The sequence below is a fragment of the Callorhinus ursinus genome, unplaced genomic scaffold (genome assembly GCF_003265705.2).
Source record: "Callorhinus ursinus isolate GAN/ISIS: 27379988/994484 unplaced genomic scaffold, GSC_fseal_2.0 scaffold5, whole genome shotgun sequence".
Taxonomy (NCBI): Eukaryota; Metazoa; Chordata; class Mammalia; order Carnivora; family Otariidae; genus Callorhinus; species Callorhinus ursinus.
In genome coordinates this window covers 57,528,036-57,553,260 of record NW_027397067.1, presented here as the reverse complement: position 1 = coordinate 57,553,260, position 25,225 = coordinate 57,528,036, and the positions used below count along the sequence as shown (strand labels likewise).

General features: G+C 34.1%; 1 protein-coding gene across 5 annotated transcripts in view; it reads left to right on the top strand.

The window, feature by feature from the left end:
- The window catches only part of CSMD3 (CUB and Sushi multiple domains 3), a 1,170,304-nt gene that overhangs the window by 249,768 nt on the left and 895,311 nt on the right, over window positions 1–25,225 (top strand). For all 5 annotated transcript variants that reach the window (XM_025871014.2, XM_073893120.1, XM_073893119.1 and 2 more), the window contains exon 4: window positions 12,272–12,466. In XM_025871014.2, coding sequence (XP_025726799.1) covers window positions 12,272–12,466 — 195 coding nt within the window. The remainder of the gene's footprint in view (window positions 1–12,271; window positions 12,467–25,225) is intronic.

The following is a 25,225-nucleotide window of genomic DNA, read 5'->3' as shown; positions in this document are numbered from 1 at the left end:
AGTAATTTCTATTGTGCTATACCATGAGCTTTAACCAGTAACAAAACTAGTTAGCATGATTAGTAGATGTCAGTGTTTAAAAAGGTAAAGTACATTCTAAATGTTAAGATCTCAGTGAAAATAAATGAACTGAATAATGATGTAAATGCATTGTTGGGAAACCTTTGCCATTGTGAAATGTGATGTGGTTTGACCAGAATGAAATCAGACACATTCAATGAACTCAAGCCTCATAAATACATATTTTCTGAGAATGAGTTCATGTGCAGATCTTTCAGTGTGAAACAAGTGACCATTAGATGAATGTGAAAATGTGGTGCTATCAAGAAACTCACAACATAGTTAAAATCATAGTTCCTATGAATTTGCTTAAGTAGCCCAAATTTCAGTAAAGCCTATGGTACAAAAGAAGAAACTGAAGTAGTAAAAGTCTCTCTGGCCACACACTAGTAAATGGTACAGAGAGGATTCAGAGCTGGGTTTCTTTGATTTCATTCCTAGAGCATTTTTTCCCCCTTATATTTCATTTTCTGATGATAAGTTCAACTGCAAGAATGCAAATTAACTGGAACAAGCCCCTTTATTTGTTTGTAGTTTTCCTGCACATCTTCAGAGCTATTCCTGTAGGGAGGAAAGGTTAAGCATTACTCTGAAAGAATAAAATAGTCAGGATTCTTTGTATACCTTGTTGTACAAGAAACTCTGAAGACCCTGGTTTCCAATTCCCCACCAGTCCTGTCCCTATAAAGATTATTGTCTCAAAATTTTCTTCAATATGGGACTCAGAATTTTTTTTGGCAGAAGGAATTGAATTCCCACAGGGATTTGAAATAATTTGGATGTATCATATTTTTGTAACTTTCCAGTTTTTGAAATAAGCTAGTTCTTTAACCAAATAAATATTGAGAGCCCAGTATATCCGAATTAAAGACTTTGCAGTTTTAAAGATGCACTCTATGAACATACTATCTGCTTTGATTATGGTCACCAATCAATCGACTACACAATGTTTACACATTAGAAGATAGAGAACATGGTGGAATTAAAAAGGAAAACAATAAAAGGTAAAATGAGATATCTTAAGACATTGGAATAAGTGATCGATGAATATAATAGAAAATAAAAATTTTTGGTTCAAGCGCAAAGATGACCAACATGGACTGAAGAGTTTAGAGATCTTTACAGAGAAGGTAGGAATTGGTTTAGGTCTCTAAGGATAAAAATATTTGTATAGACAGAGAAGAAGTAGGGGCTATTTCAAATGTACAAACCTGCGAAGCAAGAATACTTGTGAATTCCCTGTGAAGAAGGGAATATTTGACTGAAATAGAGTAGTTGAGCGTAGGGAGATTTTGGAGAAATGTAAATGGATATGATTGTGGAGGATTTTGACCATCAAGTGGGAAATGAGACTTTTTTCTGTAAGCCAAATTGGAAGGATTATATGGAAGTATGTTGAAAGCATGAACCTATAAACTCCCCAACAGCAAGATACCTAAAATTGAGGCAGCATAATCAGATAAATTCTGTTAATCTCTTCCTCACTCTCTAACTGAACATGTCAGGGAAAAGGGGTGCCTGGGTGGCTCAGTCAATTGAGCATCGAACTCTTGGTTTGGCTCAGGTCATGATCTCAGGGTCATGAGATCGAGCCCCGTTTCTGGCCCTGAGCTCATTGTGGAGTCCGCTTGTCCCTCTACCTCTGCTCCTCCCCTGATTTGCGTTCTTTCTCTCTCTCTCTAGATAAATAAATAAAATCTAAAAAAAAAAAAAAAAAAAATCCGTGAGGGGGAAAATAACACATTTCTGAGACTTTCTTATAGTGAATGTGAATTAAGTTTCACCAAGGATATGCACTGTTTGTGTGAGAGTGAAACCGGGAGTTTAGGCATAGGCAGCTTTCTTGCAGATTCTCACTGTGGGTTTTGTTACCCATGCTGCAATTTTACATCACTCTCCAGCATTGTCCAGCACCCTATGGGTTAAAACAGAACAAAACAAAACAACAACAAAAAAACCCATCTGTGTCTGCTGTTTAGAGGTTGATAGAGAGGTGGCAGTGACTCCAGGTAAACTTAATTCCCAGGGTGGCTTCAAGGGAGCAGTCCCCTTATTGGGTTAATTCTCTGTGAATCAAGAGGTCCAGCCTACAACCTGTTCCTAGAAACTATGTTAACTCCCTTTGTGCTTTAAAAAATGGTTTTTGTGTCTGGCATTGATGCAATATTTGTACTGGACGTGGTGTGTTAAAAGAAAAACCTACGACACTTGTTACTGCCTTGCGGTCAGGAAGAGCATGGGGAGGCATGACGCACTGCACAGCAGGCGCCTGTCCTGAGCATGGCAAGTGTGGTGAGGCACTCGCTGTGACGAGGGGGAAGGCAGAGCACTGAGGCTCTTGTTCACAAGAATGGATGTAAAGTTGTTAAGGCCTGTGCCTGTCCTTGGCTGCCTTTGACAAGTTTGACGACCCAGACAAGAGCTGAGGCATATGTTGGCCAGTTTTAAAGAGAGATGGAAAGAAATAGAGTCTAAAATTTTGGTGACTTTTGGGTTGGAAAAGCCAACTGCTTCTGTACAGCAAGGGATAAGAAGGCTTATCAGAGTCTCTTAGTTTTTTTTTTTTTTTAATTTTTTATTGTTATGTTAATCACCATATATTACATCATTAGTTTTTGATGCAGTGTTCCATGATTCATTGTTTGTTCATAACACCCAGTGCACCATGCAAAACGTGCCCTCCTCAATACCCATCACCAGGCTAACCCATCCCCCCACCCCCCTACCCTCTAGAACCCTCAGTTTTTCAGAGTCCATCATCTCTCATGGTTCGTCTCCCCCTCTGACATACTCCCCTTTTCTTCCTCTCCTGTTATCTTCTTCTTTTCCTTTTTTCTTAAAATATGTTGCGTTATTTGTTTCAGAAGTACAGAGTCTCTTAGTTTTTTAGTCAAAGGATGGAGGGCAGCCCCGGGGCCAAGATGAGATAAATCATGTTACATTCCTGCTCAAGCTTATTGCTTCAAATTACTCCAGGGTAGTCCCAATTAAAATAGAATGAGAGAGATATAAAGCAGTTTGCAGGCTGGTGGAGAGTGGTCACTGGCACATGAAAATAACTGGAAACAAACCAGTTCCTAATAAGTTTTTGGAGGGAGTTTTAGCCAATAAATCCCAGAAGTCATCTTCAAATCCCTTTGATTGTTCAGTTCTTAAGGCAATTTTCAAGTACCAAACCTGCATTAGCAGATGCAAGATATAAGGCCTATGTACTCCTAAGGAGACTCTTCTCTCCCATACCCACTTCAAATTTTGCCACAGAGAATGTGGACAATAAAGAACTATTCAACAGGAAATGCCAAGGGACAGCAGAAGACACAGGACAAAGGAATGTCATCCGAAGAACAGTACCAGCATCTTCCAGGGCGGGAGGATCTTCATAATGCCTGTCTGATATGTTCTATTTATTTTCATGAACACTGGCTGTGGAATATTTCCTTTTCTTCCCTATCCACACAGGGACATTTATTTTGACCATCCCTTTTCTGCTCTAGCAGGTACTGATCCATGAGAAACTAGAATTGACCTTATTTGGGGGTAAAAAAAAAAAGGCTATGCTTTTCCCAGAAACTTTGGAATTTGAATAGGATAGAGTAATGAGAAGGGGCTTTGTCAGTAAAGGAAAGGGAGGGAAAGTTTCTTTTTCCCAATATCCTCTGTTTGAATTCAACGTTTCTGGAAATTCAATTCTACCAAGTTTACAAATGTAAGGCCCAAGGGGATGATTGAGCCCAAGATGGAAGAAATTTTGAGTCCCTGAAGACCTCAGGACAGAGTCTGATCCTTCCCAGCCTCGACCACTCAGAGTCACATAGAGGAATAACTGCTGTCTAGTTTAGCCATTTGTTTATGGGGCCTTTTGGGCTGCATTAGCATAACATTGACCCTAAGACAGATAACTTAGAGGTTCTCAAAAGTGTCACCCTAAAATTCATTTCTTAAGTTTCATTCTGTGTTTCCTCATATGTATGGTATTCCACTTAGACCATTTATTTTGCATATGACCCTTGACCGTATCTTGTACATTTCTCTTTCTTGCCTTTATTCATATGATTTATTTGACTCTTCTCTTGACTCCTCTCCAACTAAAATCCTTCTGCTTTATTTCATACAGTATTCTTCCTTTTGTATAAATATATAATAAGTAACTTTTAAAAATTCAGCTACAGAGTCCATTTTATTATTTAATTGCCAGAAGGTCATGCTATACATGTTTTATGTTTCCAACTGAGTTATAAGTTCCAAAAGACAGGCACAGTGTCCTATCTTTTATATCGCTTTAACATTTATACTTCAGGCTTCAGTAATTATTTGGTGATTGATTAATTGCTGAAACACAGTGGCATCTCTCACTCATATTGGATGAATATGTAATCCAGTAAATTATCCATAATCAGCTTAACACATCTTTTTAAAGAATTAAATTATCCAAAAGTCTTAATACAGATACTTGTCCCAGTTCTGTCATAGGAGAGTCTATTCATGTTTTTCTATTATTCTGAATCAATTTCTCAAATGCTACTCATATAGATGCAGCATCATTCCATTTTTAGAAACTTTAAAGTGAGGATGGTTGCTAATATGCTGCCATTCTATATTTTTATTTCTTTTGCTTTGTTAAAATTCTGGTAGTTACAACGGCTATAGCTGGGTTTAAATAATAATAATTTTTTTATATGTATCATGACATTTCCACCCACCTATTTTAATACATTGGTAGTTAGTTTACAAAATAAAAATATGTATTGTTTTTCATCAGTTCAGTTTAGGTGGTAAAATTTGTTTTGTAAAACAAAAAACAAAAAACACAGATATTTGAAATTGAAAGAATGTTAATTGCCTCTTATTCACAGATCCAAATTCCATATCCAGCAACTGCTAGTCTTGGGCATTGTGCAGTGGATTTTCTCCATTGTATCTGACCATTATTCTTGATTTGACTCTGAAAACTTTTATGTATGTTACCTTTGGGCCCTATACACCAATATCAAAATAGAATGATGTTACCTAGATGACATAAATTTTTATGTGTTTGGTTTTACACAGTTTCACTGCTTCACACTTCCTTCCCTTGGAAATATAATCAGCCCACCCGAGGATTTACTTTAATTAAAAAAAAATAGTGACAATGAATTTTTCTTCTGTTGCTGTTTAAAATGCATTGTAATCTGTGTGCATTCTCCCCTCATCCCAGCCAAATCAATGTAGTAATCTGTTTTCTCAGGCAGATGAACTGAGATGGTGTCGGTTTCCTCTCAGTTCTTCCCCAGCAGTCAATAGTTTGTTTGAATCTTTTTCATTAAGTTAAAATAATAACAATAAAAATGATAAAAAATAATGAGTATTTGTCCTTTTGATTGCCAAATCTGAACCTCTTTGAAGCTTCAGGATAACTTTTACAATGGCAAATGTGGCCTACTGTTTGCTCCATTTCCAGCATCCCAGTGAGGACTGTGGCATGACCAACAGCTTAAGAACTATGTTCATGCTTAAGAACTGGTTTAGAGAAGTTAATGAATTTTTCATACAAAAACCAGATTTAAATGGCACAATTATATAATTTGATCTATAAAATCACATGCAGCCAATGTGGCCCAGTGCCTATAGCTAGCTCTCTTCTAGTCTACTGGTTCCACTCTATTTTGTCTCTAGACATTTACTTCTACAAACTCTGTGTGATGATCGTCTTATGTTTTTCTATTAGAGGAAATAACTCAATTAACTGAGCAATCCTTTTTTGCTTGTCAACAGCATACCACAAAATGTGCTAAATTCTTAATACATAAAGTTGAATCAGAGCCCTTATTCTCAAGATGCTCACAGTCTAGTGAGGAAGCAAATTAAAGAAAAAAAATCATTTGGTCATATATACGGAAGTAAAAGTTCATGGAACTATCCTGATGCAATAGCTGATTCAAAATATTCACAGTGTTCGCTCATCCAGTCTCCAGGTGAAGTCTCAAATGACACCATTTATATCCAGTATGAATGAAATGGTTTAGTATCTTTAATAAAAGCACATTTTGTACCACTAAAAAAGTTGGAAAATATATTAGTTGGTTAAGTGCTTTTGAAGTCTCAGGATGAGAGGTACTAGGTGGTTCAACTTGATGTTATGTTCCCCTAAATTATTTTTAATCATCTGGGAAATAAAACCTGAGATTAATTTTCTGTAATAAGTACAAACAACCTGATTTTACTTCTCTTAGTAGATATAATTTTACAGTGTTTTAAAGCATTGTTAATTGATCTCAGCAGGATCATGCTTCATCTATTTGACTGAATAATTATGCAATTCTGTAGTCACGGTATCCGTTATCCTTTCATTCGATTTTCATTCCAATTTTCAAGGTCAGGTTTTCTTCTTGATATTTTGCTAAATATCTTGCCTTTCACAATTATCCATGTGCTCCTAACAAATTGGGGATTTTTTAAAAGCCAAGGTTATCGTAAAGTGTTTATTAGTATAAATCACTCCTCTTTTTCTAAATTTCCTAGCAGAGTTTTACTGAATTTCTCCAAGGAAAATGTGATAAAAACTCTCTTCTCTTATAATCCTTGATATATACTCTCTTTCAGGATTTAAATTTTTTTCAAAAGTATTTGAAACTTTGTTTTGTTTGTTTACTGTGTTTTGACTAATTTTAAAGACATCAGGAATGATCTAATGTAGCTAATTAGCATTTATTGAAGACAGCCCTACCTCTAGTAGATCATAACCTAATCACACCTAATTTAGATGTCTCAAATGCAAAATTGATGATAATAAAAATAAACCTGCAATTTGTTGAGCTAATAATAATACCTGCCATGTATTGTGTGCTTGTTCAGCATATAAATGACTTCCATATATTATTTTATATAGTCATATTAACAAGCTTATAAAGTTGATATTATTATATACAAAGAGCATGCATACAGTATTCTTTCCTCTTATTTTTTTAAAATTAATTTTCATAGTCCTATTTACCAATTAATCATCTTCAAGATTGAATTACTATCCAATTAGTAAACTCACAAGGTACATATCATACATACTTATGAAAATCTCTGTTCATATGTACATTTAGAATAGATCTTAGTTATTCACACTGAATCATTCCCTTCTCTAGAGCTTATAGTATCACCTTCCAAAACATTTAATGACAGAAATAGTTCCTTTTTCTAATCATGAACCTATGCATAGGTCATGTATTCACTACATGAACCTGTCTTCGGCCAGCCCTTTTGGAATACTTTTTCCAATTCAGTTTATTCCCTACCACACCCATAAAACCTTGCCAAATCTAAGAACTATTACAGTATTTTGATTCTCACATTTCCAAATCTTGAACCTACTTAACTCTTTTTTTTTTTTTTTAATCCAGCTCACTCCTTATCCTATTTCAGATCTCAGATTAAACCTGATTTTAGGAGGAAATTCTTCTCAGACCTCCTCTTAATCAAGACTAAGTTTTCTTAATTATATACTTTCATTAGAGCTTGTATGCTTCCTTTATCCTGCTTGTCATATTCTAATTAATGTTATGTAATTACTTGTTTATTGAGTTGGTCAATACCAAGTTGATAAATTCCATGAGGGCAGGACCATGTTTGTCATTTACAAAGCTATATCCTTAGAGTACTGTCCATATTGGCTGCTTAATGAACACTTGAAATGAATATCTGTTTTTCATGGACAACAATATGCAATTGTGAAATAATCTAAGGCTTTTTTTTTTTAACATTAGAGACATCAAGGCTGAAACTACAGATCTATTAGTTGGGTGATTTTGGGAAAGTTACTTAATCTATCTGAGTCTCAGTTTCTCTTTCTGTACAACAGGGAAAATTATATATGGCATTGGGTAATTTGTGAGATGTAAGTGGGAATATGAATGCCTAAGTGCCTAGAAAAGAGGGTGACTCACAGCTGATCTCAACAATTAAGGCTATTAACTTTTTCAAATTGTAAACTCGTAGAAGGCAAGGGAGGTGGTGTTAACCATAACCCTCAAGAGCTTCTGATGAATAAATTATTTACTAAATAATTTATAGTTATATTTCCTTTCAACTAATATAGAAGAGTGTCAATAACTTCCTACCTCCATTTGGATTTTTATTTATCTTGGATCTTCTTCAAGTAATTTTTTGCTGTATCAATAATCCCATACACTTTAGCATGGTTTATGTTGCCAAAATGCCTTCATATTCTTTGCTGATAACTTTAAATCTCTGAGAAGAGAGGATAAAATACATAAAATACATATATTTCTAGCAAAAAACAGATGAAGTTTAATTTGACTTCATCATTTGGACAGAACAGTAAACTTATATCAATGGTATCTGACGTTTTCGGAAACATTTTTTGAGTGTAAAGTCTTCAGACTCGTTTTCCAGTAATTTTCTCAATTCACTAAACTATTTACTTGAATATTTCTTTTTTTTAAAGATTTTATGTATTTATTTGAGAGAGAGAGCAAGCTAGAGAGAGAGCACAAATGGGGGAAGGGGGCAGAGGCAGAGGGAGAAGCAGGTTCCCTGCTGAGCTGGGACCCGGATGTGGGACTCAATCTAGGACACCAGGATCATGACCTGAGCCAAGGCGGATGCTTAACCAACTGAGCCACCCAGGCGAACCCTTGATTCTTTTTTTTTTTTAATTTTTTAAAAGATTTTATCTATTTATTTGGCAGAGAGAGACGCAGCGAGAGAGGGAACACAAGCGGGGGGAGTGGGAGAGGGAGAAGCAGGCTTCCCGCTGAGCAGGGAGCCTGATGCGAGGCTCCATCCCAGGACCCTGGGATCATGACCTGAGCTGAAGGCAGATGCTTAACGACTGAGCCACCCAGGTGCCCCTAATATTTCTTTTACATCCACAAACACAATCTCATGGCACAGATCCCAAGAATAAATTCAAATAAGGCTGCAGTACAACTTTTGCTTTAAAAAATTGATCAGTACTCAAACGATAGTATCATGACAATAACTTTAAAGTACTCTCTCCAGAACACTCCAATCCCATTTTTTAATCTTTGCCTTATGGAATATCAGATGAGAATATGTCAGGTTCTATAATTGTTTTATTTTAATCACTGAAACTTTTCAGTGTGTATTTTAGTGTCATTTGTTGGTGAAAGATGATAACTGAGTCTGGTAATTATGCCTTTTGGATGTAATTATTTTGTTCAGAAACACAGGGAAGTGATGAGCAGGGTGTTGTTATCTTGTAGATACATTTGATGAATGAACATGAAAATACTTTATTGCTTAAATATCTATTTTTCCTTAAGAATTATTTTATAATAAACAAAATCACCACTTATTGTAAATACCATGTATATTAATGATTAGTTTATAATCTGCTTTACTGAACATGGTAGACTGTGTCTTTATTTTCCCCTGCAACTCAAACTCTTGATAGCTGGTAGTAACAATGCCTAAAAATTAGCCTAACTTAGCTAGTTCTAGACTGTCATATTAACAAATTAATTTAAAAAGTTCAAATATGAAGCACTATTTTTTAAAAACTCAAGACTAAAAAGTGAATCAGAATATAGCATTTTTTGGTGGTGGATTATATAATTCTTTCAGTTAATAACACATCTTTCGCTCTTTGTCTTAAAATGGACATAGTTTAGGGACAAGTCCCAAATTAAAGGATTGGGAGAGGACAAAAAATTGAATCCATGCACAGTAGCTATAGAATTGGGATCTCTTAAACCTGAATGTGAAAGATCTTTATAACTATCTTCATGGGTTACTCATTCTATAGACAATGATGGGTAGTTCTTATTTATGAAAGTCAAAAAACAAGGGCAATCCAAAGTAGGAATTTCCTGAAGGTGAGAACCAGATATGTTTTAGAATTTTCTTTTTTGAGTTTTATTTTGAAACAGCCTGACTTCTTATCTGTCTGTTGATTTAGAAATAAATCAGCCACAAGGCAGGCAATAGATTAGGTAATGTATTAAGATTCCAACTTGTGTTGTTATTCATTCATTGACTCACTTCCTATGTTTTCCATTTTTGCTTTGTTCTGGGTAATGTTTATTTGTTCATTTAAATCAAAGTTAAATCTGAGTATAAGAAGTATTTAGAGTTTTCTTCTCTCTTTCCCTTCATTCCTCCACCAGCTGCTTCCTGTGAAACAATTTGAAAACTGCTTTTTCTCCTAGATATATAACTATGATAATTGAAGTCCTGACCTTAATTATTTTTTAGGAGGTGAGAGGGAAAGGAGTGGATTGATTCTAAGGCCACAAGTGGTAGTTTCATTAAAAGAATTTCCTTTGTTATTACTATATTGAAGGGATTGAATGCTAATTCATTTTATCAAAACTTACTAACCTCATCATCTCTTGCAGTAAACATCTCATCTTTCAATGAAATGAATTTTCCAAAGGAAAAAATATTTCAAAATAAACTGTACATTTCAAAAGTACTTTTAAAGAATTACCCAAAATTCACAGATAATAAATATGTTTTAAATTTTGCTGAAAATGAACTTGTATGTTTGGAGAAGTGAAATATTAGAGATCATTAAACTTGTCTACTGATATTTACAATATTTTAAAGATATTATGCTGTATCTTTAAATGCCAAGGAAGCTTAAGGAAATTGACTGTTATTTATAGAAACGATTGATATGTAATTAATATTAGTCAAGTTTATTTATTGCTTTAGATTTCATACTTTAAAGTAATTGTCCTAAACTAAAAGTAAATACTTTATTTCTCATATATGTAACTGAAGTTCTATATATCCTCAATATATTTTTCACTGATTAAACTGACTTCATTTGAAATTTATCACTAATTTTTCTTTCACTATCTTTGAAACGTTTATACAGAAAAAAATCACGTTCACTTAGGAAACACTCCCAAAAGTACTATACACCTATTATGGGTAAAAATACAAAATTTCAGCTCCGTATACACTTCTTATTTATAAATGGCCATTGTTTTTGTAAAATTACCTCTCTATATTGATATTTTTCCTTACTGCCATTGATATTTTCCACATTATAGTGGCTTATAGGTATTTGGCTTAATATTAAATAACATTGCATGGATCTTACTAACTACATAAATGGGATGAATATCAAGGCAAAATGGAAACATACTTCATTTTTGTGTTGCAGTGGTTTTTTAGCTTTTTATTTTTCAATAATTTCAGACTTTCAGTTCCGTTGTGAAAATAGTACAGAGTTCCCCTATACTCATCCAGCTTCCCATAATATTAGCTACTTATGTAACCATAGCATAATTGTCAAAAGTAGGAAATTAACGTTTGTATAATACCATTAACTAAACTATTGCCTACTCAAACTTGAATAGCTTTTAGCTCAGTAATTCATTAGTTTGTATTTGTATTGACAAATATTTACAGTATGAAATAATATAAAGATAGAAAATTTAGAAAATAATACTGGGAAAATAACTTTTTTAACTTCATTAAGTTTTGTAAGTTTTGCTATTTCTATAGATTTTCTTTCCATTTCTTTTCATTTACAGTGAAAATGGATTTTTCTCTGAAATGAATATTATTTTTAAAAATCTCTTACATTTGTATACTTGTGTACTTTTAGTATTAACTAATAAAATAAGGCAGTATGTACCATATCCTAACATACTGATCTATTTAAAACTTCACAACTGTATGCACTTCTTATTATTATATTTTCAGGTTAAATAAATTGGGAATTCTAGCCCAATCTCTCCAACTTCAAAAATATTTCCATTTCATTACTACACTGTATTTTTCTTATTTAAGTGGAAAAAAACTTTCCACCCAAAATGTATACATATGTTGTCAGAGAAATGATTCTAGTTTAGAGTTAAGCAGATGCATCAAAGTAATAGGAACATATTAATAAAACTTGATTTGCTTATTACTATGTTAGTAGAATGTAACTTTGAAGAAGTCATGTAAATGGTATTATTCTTAGCTTTATGTCTGTAAAATAGTAATGTTGATTTTAAAAATTGCTAGAAAGATTAAATAATATAAAATATTTAAATTTTTCTAATACAAAGAATGAAACCTAATACTTTCTTGGTAAAATTTAGTTCCTTTCCCATACTTCTGTGTTACATGTTTTGAGAAGGAAGACGTTTCCTTTTATTGTGACACTTTTTGACAGGAAAAGACACATCTGTATCTACATATACTTTTTAAAATCTAAAACATTAAAATAACTGTAAATTCTCCTTTTCTCCCCCTTTTATAGAATTGCAGAGTAGCTCTTGTGGAAACCCAGGAGTTCCACCCAAAGGTGTATTATATGGTACACGGTTTGAAGTTGGGGACAAGATCCGCTACAGCTGTGTAACTGGGTATATTCTTGATGGCCACCCTCAACTCACCTGTATAGCCAATTCAGTGAATACAGCCTCATGGGATTTTCCCGTTCCCATCTGCAGAGGTAAAGAAAAAATATTTATTTTTATGCTGATTGAATATTTGTTTGACGTGATGAAAACATTTTAAAAGTAAGAGTTGTAATCTGACAGTATATTTGCAAAATATGCTTGGCATTTTGTGCTGATTCCTTTTAAAAAATTTGAAGATTAAAAGAAATATCTATTTTTGTGTATATGTATACTACATGACAAGTTCAGAAAAAATATTTGTCAAAATAAGACATTACTTGTGAAATGAAACAGTACACTGTATCTCTATATACATATTTATGCATTGTACATAAATGTCTTTGTATTTATATTAGAAAAACATGAAGTTTATGATGTTTAGAAATTTAGTCTGTCAAAGTCATAATTTCATTTACATTTTGAAGTATTGACTGAATCTGTGAATCTTTTAAAGATATCTGGTGGAAAACTTACCTTGGGAATTTGTGAAATAAGAATGCTATATAGTTTACTTAATTGATATTGATAAAGATTATTTGTATTATGGAGAAAACAATAATACTTTAAAGTGGACAAAGTACAGTACAGTGTCTGAAAAATAGGACATGTTCAATGGAAGCTGAATTCATGGATGAATCTTGCCCACAGAAATTTTAGAGATCTTTATCGTTTTCTGTGAGCTTACTTTTCTAACAAAGAGAAAGGTAAATGAGTTGTATCTCTTTGATCTTTTGGCATTTGCTTCCTGAGTGAATGGGAGGTAGGGATGTCCAAGTGCTGATCTCAGTTACTTTGAAGCTTCCTCTCCAACATGTGGCTGCAAGTACATGCAGGAAAGTCCCTTGAAAATCAGACACAGTTGGCTTCTTATCTCTGCTTTGACAATGGCCGTGGGAGTGACTCCTGGCAAATCATATCAACTCTTTGAGATTCATTTATCTCACTTAACCAATGAGAGAGAAAACAACAACAACGTCTATTCCATTTGTTGTCAAGATGTTGCTGAAAAAAAAAAAGATTAAGGAAGAAAACCTATACCTGCCACTTAATAAAATATCCGCCACGCATTGGCATTCTTTCAGCGTTGGTAGCTACCTTTGCTGTTACTGCAGCTTCTCCTCACTGCTGCTTTGACTGCCGCTATGTCTGACTACTATTAGCTACCATTTATTTGGACACTTCTAACACCATTTGGATGCTATAGCATACTAAGAAATTTATAAGTATAGTCACCTTTAAATTTCATAACAATACAAAACTGAAGTGCAAACATTTTGGAATAATTGCTCAAGTTTACTCAGTAAATGTCAAGAACTATAAAGAGTCAGATTTTTACTCGACTGGCAAGTTAACAAATTTCTCTGCCACAGTTTCTTGGGTGATGAGAGAAGACCCCAGTTTTTAAGGTCAGAAACAGAGGAGAGTTTATTATTCACAGAAGTGTCACCAGCCAGAATATTAACATTTGTGCCAGTTCTCTAAGCCCTAATTTTCATAGACTGATATGAGGAGTGTGAGGAACCTGCACACATCATAGGTGGTATTATAGGAGAACCATGAGCTTAGGGAAATGGAATCCTTTGTAAATGAGCTTGTCTGCCCTTTGCTGTGGAGGGCACCCCTATCTCTATCCCCCCAAGTTTATGCGCAGACTTGCCCTTTACTCTGGTGGAAGACACTGTCCTCTAAGACTATTTGTTGTATGGACATCTTTGAAAAGATAGTTTAGTACAAAGAGCAGAAGGACAGTTGGAATCTCTGCTTACAAGATGTGAAGAAATATTAGGGTCCATGGAGAAATTTCTCTCAATTTGGGGTGTGGTGGGATGCTAGATTTGAACGCATTCCGTTTAGTTACAAAGCCTAAGCTGTTATCCTTTTGACACTTGACCAAAATAATTTGCATCTATCTTCAGAAGTATTTTATTATAAGAAAAGAAATGGAGTTTTACATTTGAATCAGTCAAAAGACTATAATCTCTTTCAAAGCATAAAACTTCCAAAATCAAAAGGACTTATTAAAGTTCATAAAACCAAGAAGCATTTTTAAAAGATTTCAGTGGAGCACTACCAATACTACCTGAATGTTACATCCTGTTGTTGGGTTCTTTCTTCATCTCAGTTCAGATAAGAATCTTTGGAACCAAGATAAGGATGTGCCCCTTATTGACTAGGGCCTTTGAGCAAAAAGTATATTAATTTTGGAAACTAATTTTTTAGCTCTAATAAGATGAAGAGATAGAAATACAAACATCACCCTAAAACCAATACTTCTATCTTGTCATTGCAGTTTTGTTTGTTTTCCCAGAGTGTCTACTCTATTTCTCACCCCGATATTTCTTCAGGCTTATTTCCTTTGCCTCCCATTTTAACCTCTATGATTTCTATCTATAAAAAAAAAATGATACCCATTATTTTTGGAAATTCTGCCTGCTCAACTTCAATTTGCTAAGCTTACATTTTCTTCTCTTTAACAGTGATACCAGTGAATAAATTTACTCATTCACTCATCTATTTATTAGGGCCATATCCTGTGTAAAGCCTTATTTTGTGTACTGAAAATCAAAAGATGATTAAAAAACAGGTCTTGCCTTTAAGAAGGCAGTTCTAGTGGGTCTGATCATTATGTAATCAGATAATTACAATAATGTGTGATAATTGCTTTAATATCAGTATCTGTACCTTGATAAGGATGAACTTAATTTCTCTCAGTTGAGTGGAAGAAAGTTCAGGTAGGGACAACACTTTAAGAGAAGTTTTCACAAAGGACTGGCTAACAATAAAAACTGTATAGAGCAAGAATATTTTCAATGGGGCAATAATTTTCTTTCCTAGCCTTAAAAATAGTTCTGGTGTGTTACTAATATTCACTGGCTAAAGGTAGAGTCTATGAAGTCAGGCTCCATAGAGCCCATGATCTAATTTTCTTTTTTTTTTAAAGATTTTATTTATTTATTTGACATAGAGAGAGACAGAATGAGCACAAGCAGGGAGAGTGACAGGCAGAGGCAGAGGGAGAAGCAGGTTCCCCACAGAAAAGGGGGGGCCCGATGTGGGACTCGATCCCAGGACTCCGGGATCATGACCTGAGCCAAAGGCAGTCGCTTAACCAACTGAGCCACCCAGGCACCCCCATGATCTAATTTTCTAAGGAACAATTTATCTCCCAATAAGCATTTTTTTAAAACTTAAAGAACAGGGGAATAGAGTATTTGGATTTTGTGTGGTTGTCAAAAGAAAAGATAGACTATTTAGACCATGGCATCCCTCCTCTGCTCTTTGCCACTTGATAGCATACAGATTCTTTAATTTATAACTTTGCAGGGGGCTGATAAACCTGTAATGATCTGTTTATTGCTTTCCCTGGAGTTTACATAGTGTCTCTCCTTGATGAAACGCTTGCTTTTAGAGAATTCTGCTGCTGCTTCCTAACAATGATAGTTTAATTAAGAAAAACGAATGCCATATCAACCTAGAGGGTATGGTGCAACGGTTTTTGTGTTTGTTCACAAGCAGGATGAATTTTATCAACACCATCTGCTAGTATTTGAAAAAGACAACTAACTGCCTGGTGCTGGGCTACACAATATTCTATAAAAAGTGAAAGTGAATTCCTATGCTGTAAGTCTAGATTGGAAATGCCTGGGACACGTGCCTTTTCCGCACTCCCTCCTTTGATAGACATTTCTATGACATTTATTCCCAGTGAGTTGTGATGTGGCCCCAGAGTCCTTCTCAACTCAGTGCTCCCAACATTCCTAATTAAGAGCAGTTGGCAGACAAGGTGAAATGGATATGCTATTCCTAAATTAAACGTTCTAAAATTCATAATAATATTCTATATTCAGAATGGCATTTTGATATACACACCCCAGGGCAAACTAATAAAACTGTTTGTAAAAGTTACACATAAATTATAGTATTTTAAATGAACCTAAACCTCGGTCTACAAAAAGTCAAATCTTTTGATGGAAGAATTAACCTATTAAGATGTGAGTCATCAATCATAGATTATTTAAGGTTGTACTAGGATGAATTTTAGATTAATTAAAGAAAAAATTAAAAGGGTGTTATATTTAAAAATAGGTATTATATTTTTCTGATGGTTTGAGTATATTTATGGCCCAAAGTAAAGATCTTAGACTCCATAGAGGTTTCAGGGAAAGCAATGATCAATGAAGGGACATGATGTTGTCAAATGTTGACAGAGTTTATTTTGATCTGACAGGTGAGATTCTTTTGGGGGAAGGCTTCTATGTTAGTGATGTAGATGTCATATAGTCAATTGGTGCCATGTGACCTGAATCAAATATTTGACAGGACAAATAAGCAAAAGGGCTAATGAGGGAACTGTCACTTCTGACAAAGTAAAAGAAATTGCCATTAGCTACATTAGCAATGAGGAATGAGAACGATCTTCCAAGTTTTATTCTTGGGAAAAGAATGCCTTCCATGACAATGTGGTAAAGAAAACAGTTGATGGAAAGAAGAGCAGCAGCTTGTTTTGTCAGAATATAGCTTTATTCTCTTACTTGAAACCTTGGTCAAAATGTGTTACTAAAGCATGGAATTGGGAAGAGCAATTAGAGGTAATAGTTGGAGAAGGGGACAGAGGATGGAAGGCTTAGCCAGATGTTTCTATATGTAAATTATACCAAAGCCTTCCAAGGAAAGAGTGATTTCAGATGAAGGTTAGAAGTAAAACAAACAGCCAAAAACAAATAAACAAACAAACAACAAAACCCCAAAACAACAACTAGTAGCGTTGAAAAGAAGTAATTCTTGGAAAGGATATATTGTGAAGCTAGTGGAAGGATATTCATTGTGTTTATATGTTCCCTTGCTCAGTACTCTGGAAACCAACTCAAAAAGGCATTAGAAAACAGAAAATGCCGTTTATTCTGTGCATTTGCCCTGATTAGACACTTATGCATGTGTAAATGCTGAGATATGATATTCAGAAATATGGTAATTAATAATGGGTCTGGTTATTGATAAAACCTCAGTATAAAAATAATTAAATATGGGGGCGCCTGGGTGGCTCAGTTGGTTAAGCGACTGCCTTCGGCTCAGGTCATGATCCTGGAGTCCCGGGATCGAGTCCCACATCGGGCTCCCTCCTCGGCAAGGAGTCTGCTTCTCCCGCTGACCCTCTTCTCTCTTGTGCTCTCTATCTCTTATTCTCTCTCTCTCAAATAAATAAATAAAATCTTTTAAAAAATAATTAAATATGAAAACTGGAAAATATTTTGAATTGAGAACAAAACACATAAATAACTCAGTGTCATGCTTCTTTTCATTTCTATATAGTGCTTAAACATAATACTGAGCTGCAAATTGAAAAATGAAAATATTTTCTATGCTAGATCAAAACAGAGTCCAGTGTTGTTTTTTTTTAATTCCCTGTAACATTACTTTTAACATTTTTTCTTTTGAAGCTAAAATCTTTAGTCTCCCTTTTTAATATTTGAAAACCTAATAAATTGCCTTCTTTTTTTCCTAAATGAGAGATTGTTTTATTGTAACTCCTGGAATCATAGAAAGAATAGTGTTAGTGACAAATTGTTCTATGCAAAAGGAAAAAAAAATAAAAAATAAATTTACTGTTGAATATCAAAATGTCATGGGCCACACCATGCCTTAAGTATTCTTTTTGAAAATTGGGGCTTTTATGGTTTAATTTAGCTGATTTCCAAAGATGTTATTGTATTGCATTGTATTGTATTGTATTTCATTGTTGATTGACTGATTGATTTAGAGAGCATGTGCACATGAGCAGTGTGGGTGGAGGGGCAGAGGGAGAAGGAGAAAGAGAATCTTAAGCAGGCTCCACGCCCAGTGCAGAGTCTGAGTGGGGCTCCATCTCATGACCCTGAGATCATGACCTAAGCCAAAATCAAGAGTCAGTTGCTTAACCGACTGAGCCACCCAGTGAACCCTCCAAAGATGTTATTTTAAAATATTATCTCAGGAAATATTTTAGCAGACTTAGTTTCTCCACCACACTTGCCATTATTATCTGAGCAACATTATTTGGGCACCACATCTTGCTTTCTTTAGCACTATCATTTCACCTAAAGGGGTCTGGTCCCTTTGTGTGAACTGCTCTATTAGACAGTCACGAGGAAAACATTTTTAGTGTGCCTTTTAATAAACAAGGAAGTTAAGCATGAATTACGTTGTAATGGGGTTATACTAATACCTCAAAGACTGTCAAACCACAAGGAAAGATTTGCAAGTGTCCAGGTCACTTGCTGCTTCCTCTCTCCCTGGAAAAGGTAGGCTATTCCATCAATGATCAGGCCAAGACTCAGTCACCCTCTCATGTACCCTAATCTTGTTCTGAAAAGTCCATTTGTCTGATAAAGTGCTGAAAATGCCCTGATTAAAGTATCTAGAATGATGGAGCAAAGGACATGCGATTTGTCTTTGAGGGCATAAGATCTGCGAGCTGATTTGCTTTCCTACTATGTATTACCTGAGTGTGTTGTTTCTTATGTCAGAAATTGAAAATATTTTTACCTATTTTACCTATTTTAGGAACCTATGAATGTTAAAGAGATTAACTTAAATGAGCACATAGAAGTTACTAGAAATTTGGAAGTTGGTTTCAAATACATTTTAAAAAAGTAATTTAAAAAATAATAGAGACATAATAACTGTCACTTGTGTTATAGATATGTTCAGTATATTTAAAAATATCTGTTGACAGTTAAACATGTGCCTACAGCTCTGATATAATGCAGAATACTTTTCAAGATAACAGTAAAAATCTCTGTAGAGTGGACTCTGGACTGTTAAAAGCCTTGGTTTGCTTTACATTTCTGCCACCGAGAAGGAATAGAAACTTTAAAACTAGATATTTAGTTTTTCAGATCTTAGTTTTCTCATATGTTTAATAGGGGGAGTCCTCACTATTTTACAGCATTATGATGAGGCTCATATCAGGGAATGTATATAACATACCTAATCTATAATAGTCAGCAAGTAGCAATTTCCTTATTTCTGTCATCATCATCAAAACAGGTATTTGGAAACTGGTAACACCAGAGAATGGACATATCTAGAAACATATAGGAAGTGGAATTCATTTTTATCAGAGTTGCAGTGGTTAAGGGGAATTTTAAGCCCCATATTAACCCAGAAAATTAGGCTGGGATCTGCAAGTAATGTATATACATCAATAGTGAAAATGTTTCTCAAGGGCAGCAGCATTTCTGAGGCATTCATTTCTGGAAATTCTCACTTGTCATGTATATTCAATAACTAAACTGATATATATATTAAGAAGTCATCTTCACAGGCCACAATGCTAAGTGCGGTGATGGATGAAACAGCCCAGGCCTCGTGAAACTCATAATCTATTGAATACGGGATCTTTTATTTGGAAGATGATCTATATGGTGACCTGGAAAAGATAGAATGGCATTCTTATGTAAGCAATAGGTGCTGGCCTTCTATGTGTTTCTGATATTTAGAGAAGAAAATCAGGGTCTTGTATTCTTACCATATAATTGTCCTGGTCCCTGCTGCAACTAACAGTAAGCCATGACTTTAACATTCAACTCATGTATTATTTTCCCTGTATGGTATTTGTATGTTGTGTCTTTCTCCATTCAGGAAGCTGTTTTTCTCCCCTTCCAACCCTGTATAAGATAACTCAAACATTTTTGTGGCTTTACTCAGCTGTCCAAGTTTTTGTTTCTTCATCTGTCATTCTTAATATAAACTAATTTATGTTCTTTGACAACAAAGAGAGTCATTAGAACTGTAATTTTTTACATTATAGGTTATTTTTAAAAAAATATTTTATTTATTTATTTGACAGAGAGAGACACAGTGAGAAAGGGAACACAAGCAGGGGGAGTGGTAAAGGGAGAAGCAGGCTTCCTGTAGAGCAGGGAGCCCGATGCGGGACTCGATCCCAGGACCCTGGGATCATGACCTGAGCTGAAGGCAGACGCTTAATGACTGAGCCACACAGGCACCCCTACATTATAGGTTATGATAATATATTGTTAATTTGCAGTAGTTTTGGTCTTTTTCTTTAATGGAATGATTTCCATTTCTTTCTCTTTCTGTATGATTCTTAGAAAAATGCCAACAACGTGTATTTTGAAAATCAAAGTAAAAAGTGAGTTTTCTTTTCATGTGACTGAGTCTTCAGATGTTTATGCCTATTTGCTAGAATTTTAAGCCATACACTTCCATGGAAGTTTTGTTTACTTGGAGTTTTTGTCTACTTGTTTTGACAAACAACAATTTAAAATATTCTAAGTGAAAGATCTAAATTATTTGAGGAAAGTGTGTATTTTTGAAGAAGCTACATCAAATAGTTTCATAATATTGCTCCCAAAATAAAAACAAAATTTTAAAAACATTAGGCAGTACTCATTTCCAACATTTATCTACATTTCAAAACATAGAAAGATAGAAAGATCTTTCTTTCTTTACAGCATTTAGAAAGATAGATAGAAAGATAGAAAATTATATTATCTTGGTGTCTGCAAAGAATTCACATGATTATATGGGATCATAACTTAAAAAATGATGGAGTGTGCTTAGCCCAAATAGACTGTTTCATGCATAAGAACCTTGGGAAAAGCAATCCTATGATGTCATACTAGGATTTAAGCTCAGTGAACCACAGTGATGGCGATTTGGCATTCTGTTGCTCTTTGTAAAGCTACCTCAACTCAAAAGTTAAGGCAAAATAATTTTGGATAAAGGAGGAAAGGGAATGGGAGCCCACCGAAGACACTGAATAATGCCATAGGACACATTTTAGCAGACTAGCTTTATATGAAAATTCTCTGGTCTTTGAGCTAAGAAACCCCAGTAGTAAGAATTTTTATAAAGTCACACATTTTTGGTCTTCAGCTCTGTCTCCCATTACAGTTTTATCAGTCACTCACTGTCTTAGTAAGTTAAGGGTATGTCTGGTTGAGCCATTCAATGATGAAAGATCTTCCATACAATTAATAATGGAGAACAAAATGAAATGCTGAAACTTGAATGCCTTCAAAAACTCTACTTTTTTGATCTATTGTTTTAATGTGCTTAAAATCTAAAATTTTTCTATAGTCAATTTCCTTAGGCTTTTCCCAAATATAAATGTGACTCAACAGAAGAGAAATAATTTTATTTTTACTATATAAATCTTAAGTATGTAAAACTAGTATTGAGTATCTTAAATTTTGAGGGATTCTTGAAAAAATAAGTATTTTGTCTATTATTTTTGTCCTCATACTTATGTCACTAATTTCTTGTGTCTTGACCAATGCAATTTTCTCTTATTTCCTGATCCTTGTGTTTGAACTTATCATAGCATTCAAACTAAGTTAAAATATTAAGGTCATTTATTTATACTTGTATTTAATTTTTAACTAATAAAAATTAATGCAGCATTAAAAACATGATACACATAACAGAATAAATTAAATGCAAATAAAGATAGCTATGTTAAGAGAAAATAACAGAGGGGTGAGATGAAACCAAGAGCAAGGTTAATATATAAAAATCATTCTTATGTATTTGTTAGAATCAGCATTGTTTGATTTTAATCCCTCTGGGAAACTAAATAGATTGGGGAACCTTGATTACTTCATAGTCTCACAAAGTAAAAGCAAACAATCTGTGATGGAAAAACCAAACTTTCAAAGTAGAGTAAGAAACTTCTTATGCAGTACATCATAAGGAAAGTATAGTATAATTTAATGATCCATGTCCTTTACAATATCTGTAAATTTGATCTCAGAGAAAGAACTTTCGAGGGTTGCATCACAAATTTTCTGTTATAAAATGAGGCTTTGCTATTGAAAAGATCAAGGACTGTGTTCCTAGAATCAAAACACACATGCCTGATATCACTGCCCGATATGAGTGATCTATAAATCTATCTAGATTTTTAGATCTATCTAAATAGATCTATCTAAATAGATCTATTTAAAACTAGATATAAATCTATCTAGTTCTAACCAAATTTTTTTCTTACTTTCAAAATTTGAATCTCTTTTTTACTTTATAAATTTAAAATTTGGCCACTGAGAATAGAGCCAAAAGCATGATGTTTCTGCATTAATATAACCTTAATTTTCTTTAAATTTTGTCATTGAATAGGTGCTTAATTTCCAAAGTAATTTAGTTTTATATTTACACCTTTTACACAGGAAATTCAGCATAATTTTTAAAGACTTCATGCTTAGCATTAATTTGTAAGTACTTATACTGTATCAATTATTCCAGAATTTCTGAAAATGTATGATTGCAATCTCATAACCTTTTCTAAAATTGATGCTGAATTTTTGTATCTACAATTTAAAATGCTGATTCTAAACAATGGTAATGAGGTCATTGTTAATTTAATTGCATATTTAGAATATTATCACATTACAAAGTATCATGCCTCAATTAAAATTTTGGACATGTTATTGCTATGTCCCTAAATTTCATTCAAAACACATAATTTGATGGTTGCAATGTTAGTAATAAGACGTGAAAATTATAGCAACATATTTTCATATTAAAGGTGAGATAACATCTTTGTATTTATATTCACTTAACAAATGCCTATTGATTGACAATGATGGAAAAAAGATACACAACAGTTGCTGATTTTAGAGATCTTATAATGTCTAGGATGTATGCATAAATAACTACATAGTATAGTTTAGATAGCCCCTTCTACTGCATCTCCCAAGAAAGATTCGAATAATAGGTACAAATAATATGTAGAGGCAGTTGAGGATTTGTCTTGGTGAGAAATTAATCTTGATGGAGACTTTGAAAAATAAGTGATAACATAATAATATATTGTAGTGTTTCCTTTTTATCCCATAACACTTAATGAACACTTTTTTGGGGGGTCAGAGATAATTTTGAAATCTACATGTAATAACCCGTTTAATCTTCATACTTATTCTTTACAGAATGATTACTATCTGGTTCTCCATTATATAGATCGGGAAACTAAAGCGCAATGTGGTTAAGAAAATTTCTCAAGATTGCATAGCTAGTAAAAGGAAGAGCTGGGATTTGAATTCAAGCAATTTGGCTCCAATGCCATTTTCTTAACCTCTGTATTATACTTTCTTCCCCACTCTCTTGATTATAAAACTTTTTCTTTCCACTTTTTCTTTAATTTTAGCCAATGTAATTGCTTAACACTTTCATTAAATTAAGTCTAACCAGCCACAACTAAAAAGTCTTAATTTTATAACAACCTACTGTGCGGAGCTACTGCCTTATTCCTCTACTCATTTCAACTAAACATTTATTAATAATAGCCTTTCCTTCTTTCTTTGCTCTTTACCGAACACTTTTTTAAGCTTTCAAGCTGTTTCAATGGTAAAAATAGAGAAAGTACTTTCCAGGGCTAGGGAGCAAATGTATTTAGTCATATAAAATGTGCATAGTCAAGTACATGTTTGTAGCTGTGGTGTTGTAACACATCATTTGGGGAGACTAAAAATGAGTTGACTTTGGCTAGTGGAGACAGATATAGAGAGGAGAGATTGCAATTTCAACTGAGAACATTGGTCGAAATCATCTTTTGGAGCATTTTGAAGTCAGACTAAAGAGCTTGAAACTTATCCTCTAGGCAGGTGTAAGCCATTAAGTATATTTGAAAGTGTGATGTCAAGCATGTTTTTTTTTTTTCTTTTGACAAGATAGCAACTGCTATTCATGTAAAATTATCCATCATAAGTGAGAGACCATCAGCAGTGGGCAGGTTTGTGTCCTCCATTTTGCACACACACAAATATTTGCACAGGAGTGGAAGATAGTTAACAGAAGTTCCTATCTTACATCTGTCTTGTTTAGGATGCTGCAACAAAATGCCACAGAATGGTTGGCTTATAAACAACATAAATTTATTTCTCACAGTTCTGGTAGCTGGGAAGTCTAAGATTAAGGCAGTGGTAAATTTCCACATATGAATTCTTGGGAGACACATACATTCGGTCTATGCCACCCTCTGAACAGTAATAACACAGCTAATATTAATTCCTTATCATGTTCTAAGAATATATCTAAGCATTATTGTGTATGAATTATCTCATTTTACCTTATAAAAACATACCAATTAATCACAAATATCTCATTTCAAGTATCCACTGAGGCAAGTGGAGGTTAAAAAAACTTGCCAAAGTTCACCCTGATTAAAACCTGGTAAACTAGAACCATTTTCTGTAGCACCTTGGTACAATTCTAGAACCTGTGTAACTTTCCAATGATGATTAAGTTTTTCTATGCACAATACTCTGATTATTGAAAGGAGGACTATCCTGATCACTTGTGAATGGCAAGTGAACCCATCATCACTGACTTAGACAAATCTTAGGATTCATCCCCTGGGGCATCTGTAAGTGCTCAGAGGATAGGCTAAAATTTACATTAGCAACAACAACAACAACAACAACAACAACAACAAACCGAGTTGCTATTGATATCTAGCTTAGTAACTAGTAAACATTTAGTCAGGAACATGCTACAGTTAGCCCTGGGGCATTTTATCAGAAAGACCATCTTTAAATTTTTTTGGATACTATCTTTCCTTTCCCAAAAGTTTTAGCATCTTCAGTAGATGGTCTGTTTTAGTTCAACATCTATGCTCTGAACAGAGCATATTATTTTTAAATCAAATTGCAGATACTTTCTTTAAAGATAGAGGATTTCTAGGTCAGAGACTAAAGGATATTATGTGGTATGTGGGGGTAGATTATTTTTTAGATTTTTATTTATTTATTTGACAGAGAGAGAGACACAGCAAGAGAGGGAACACAAGCGGGGGTGGGGGTGGTGGGAGAGGG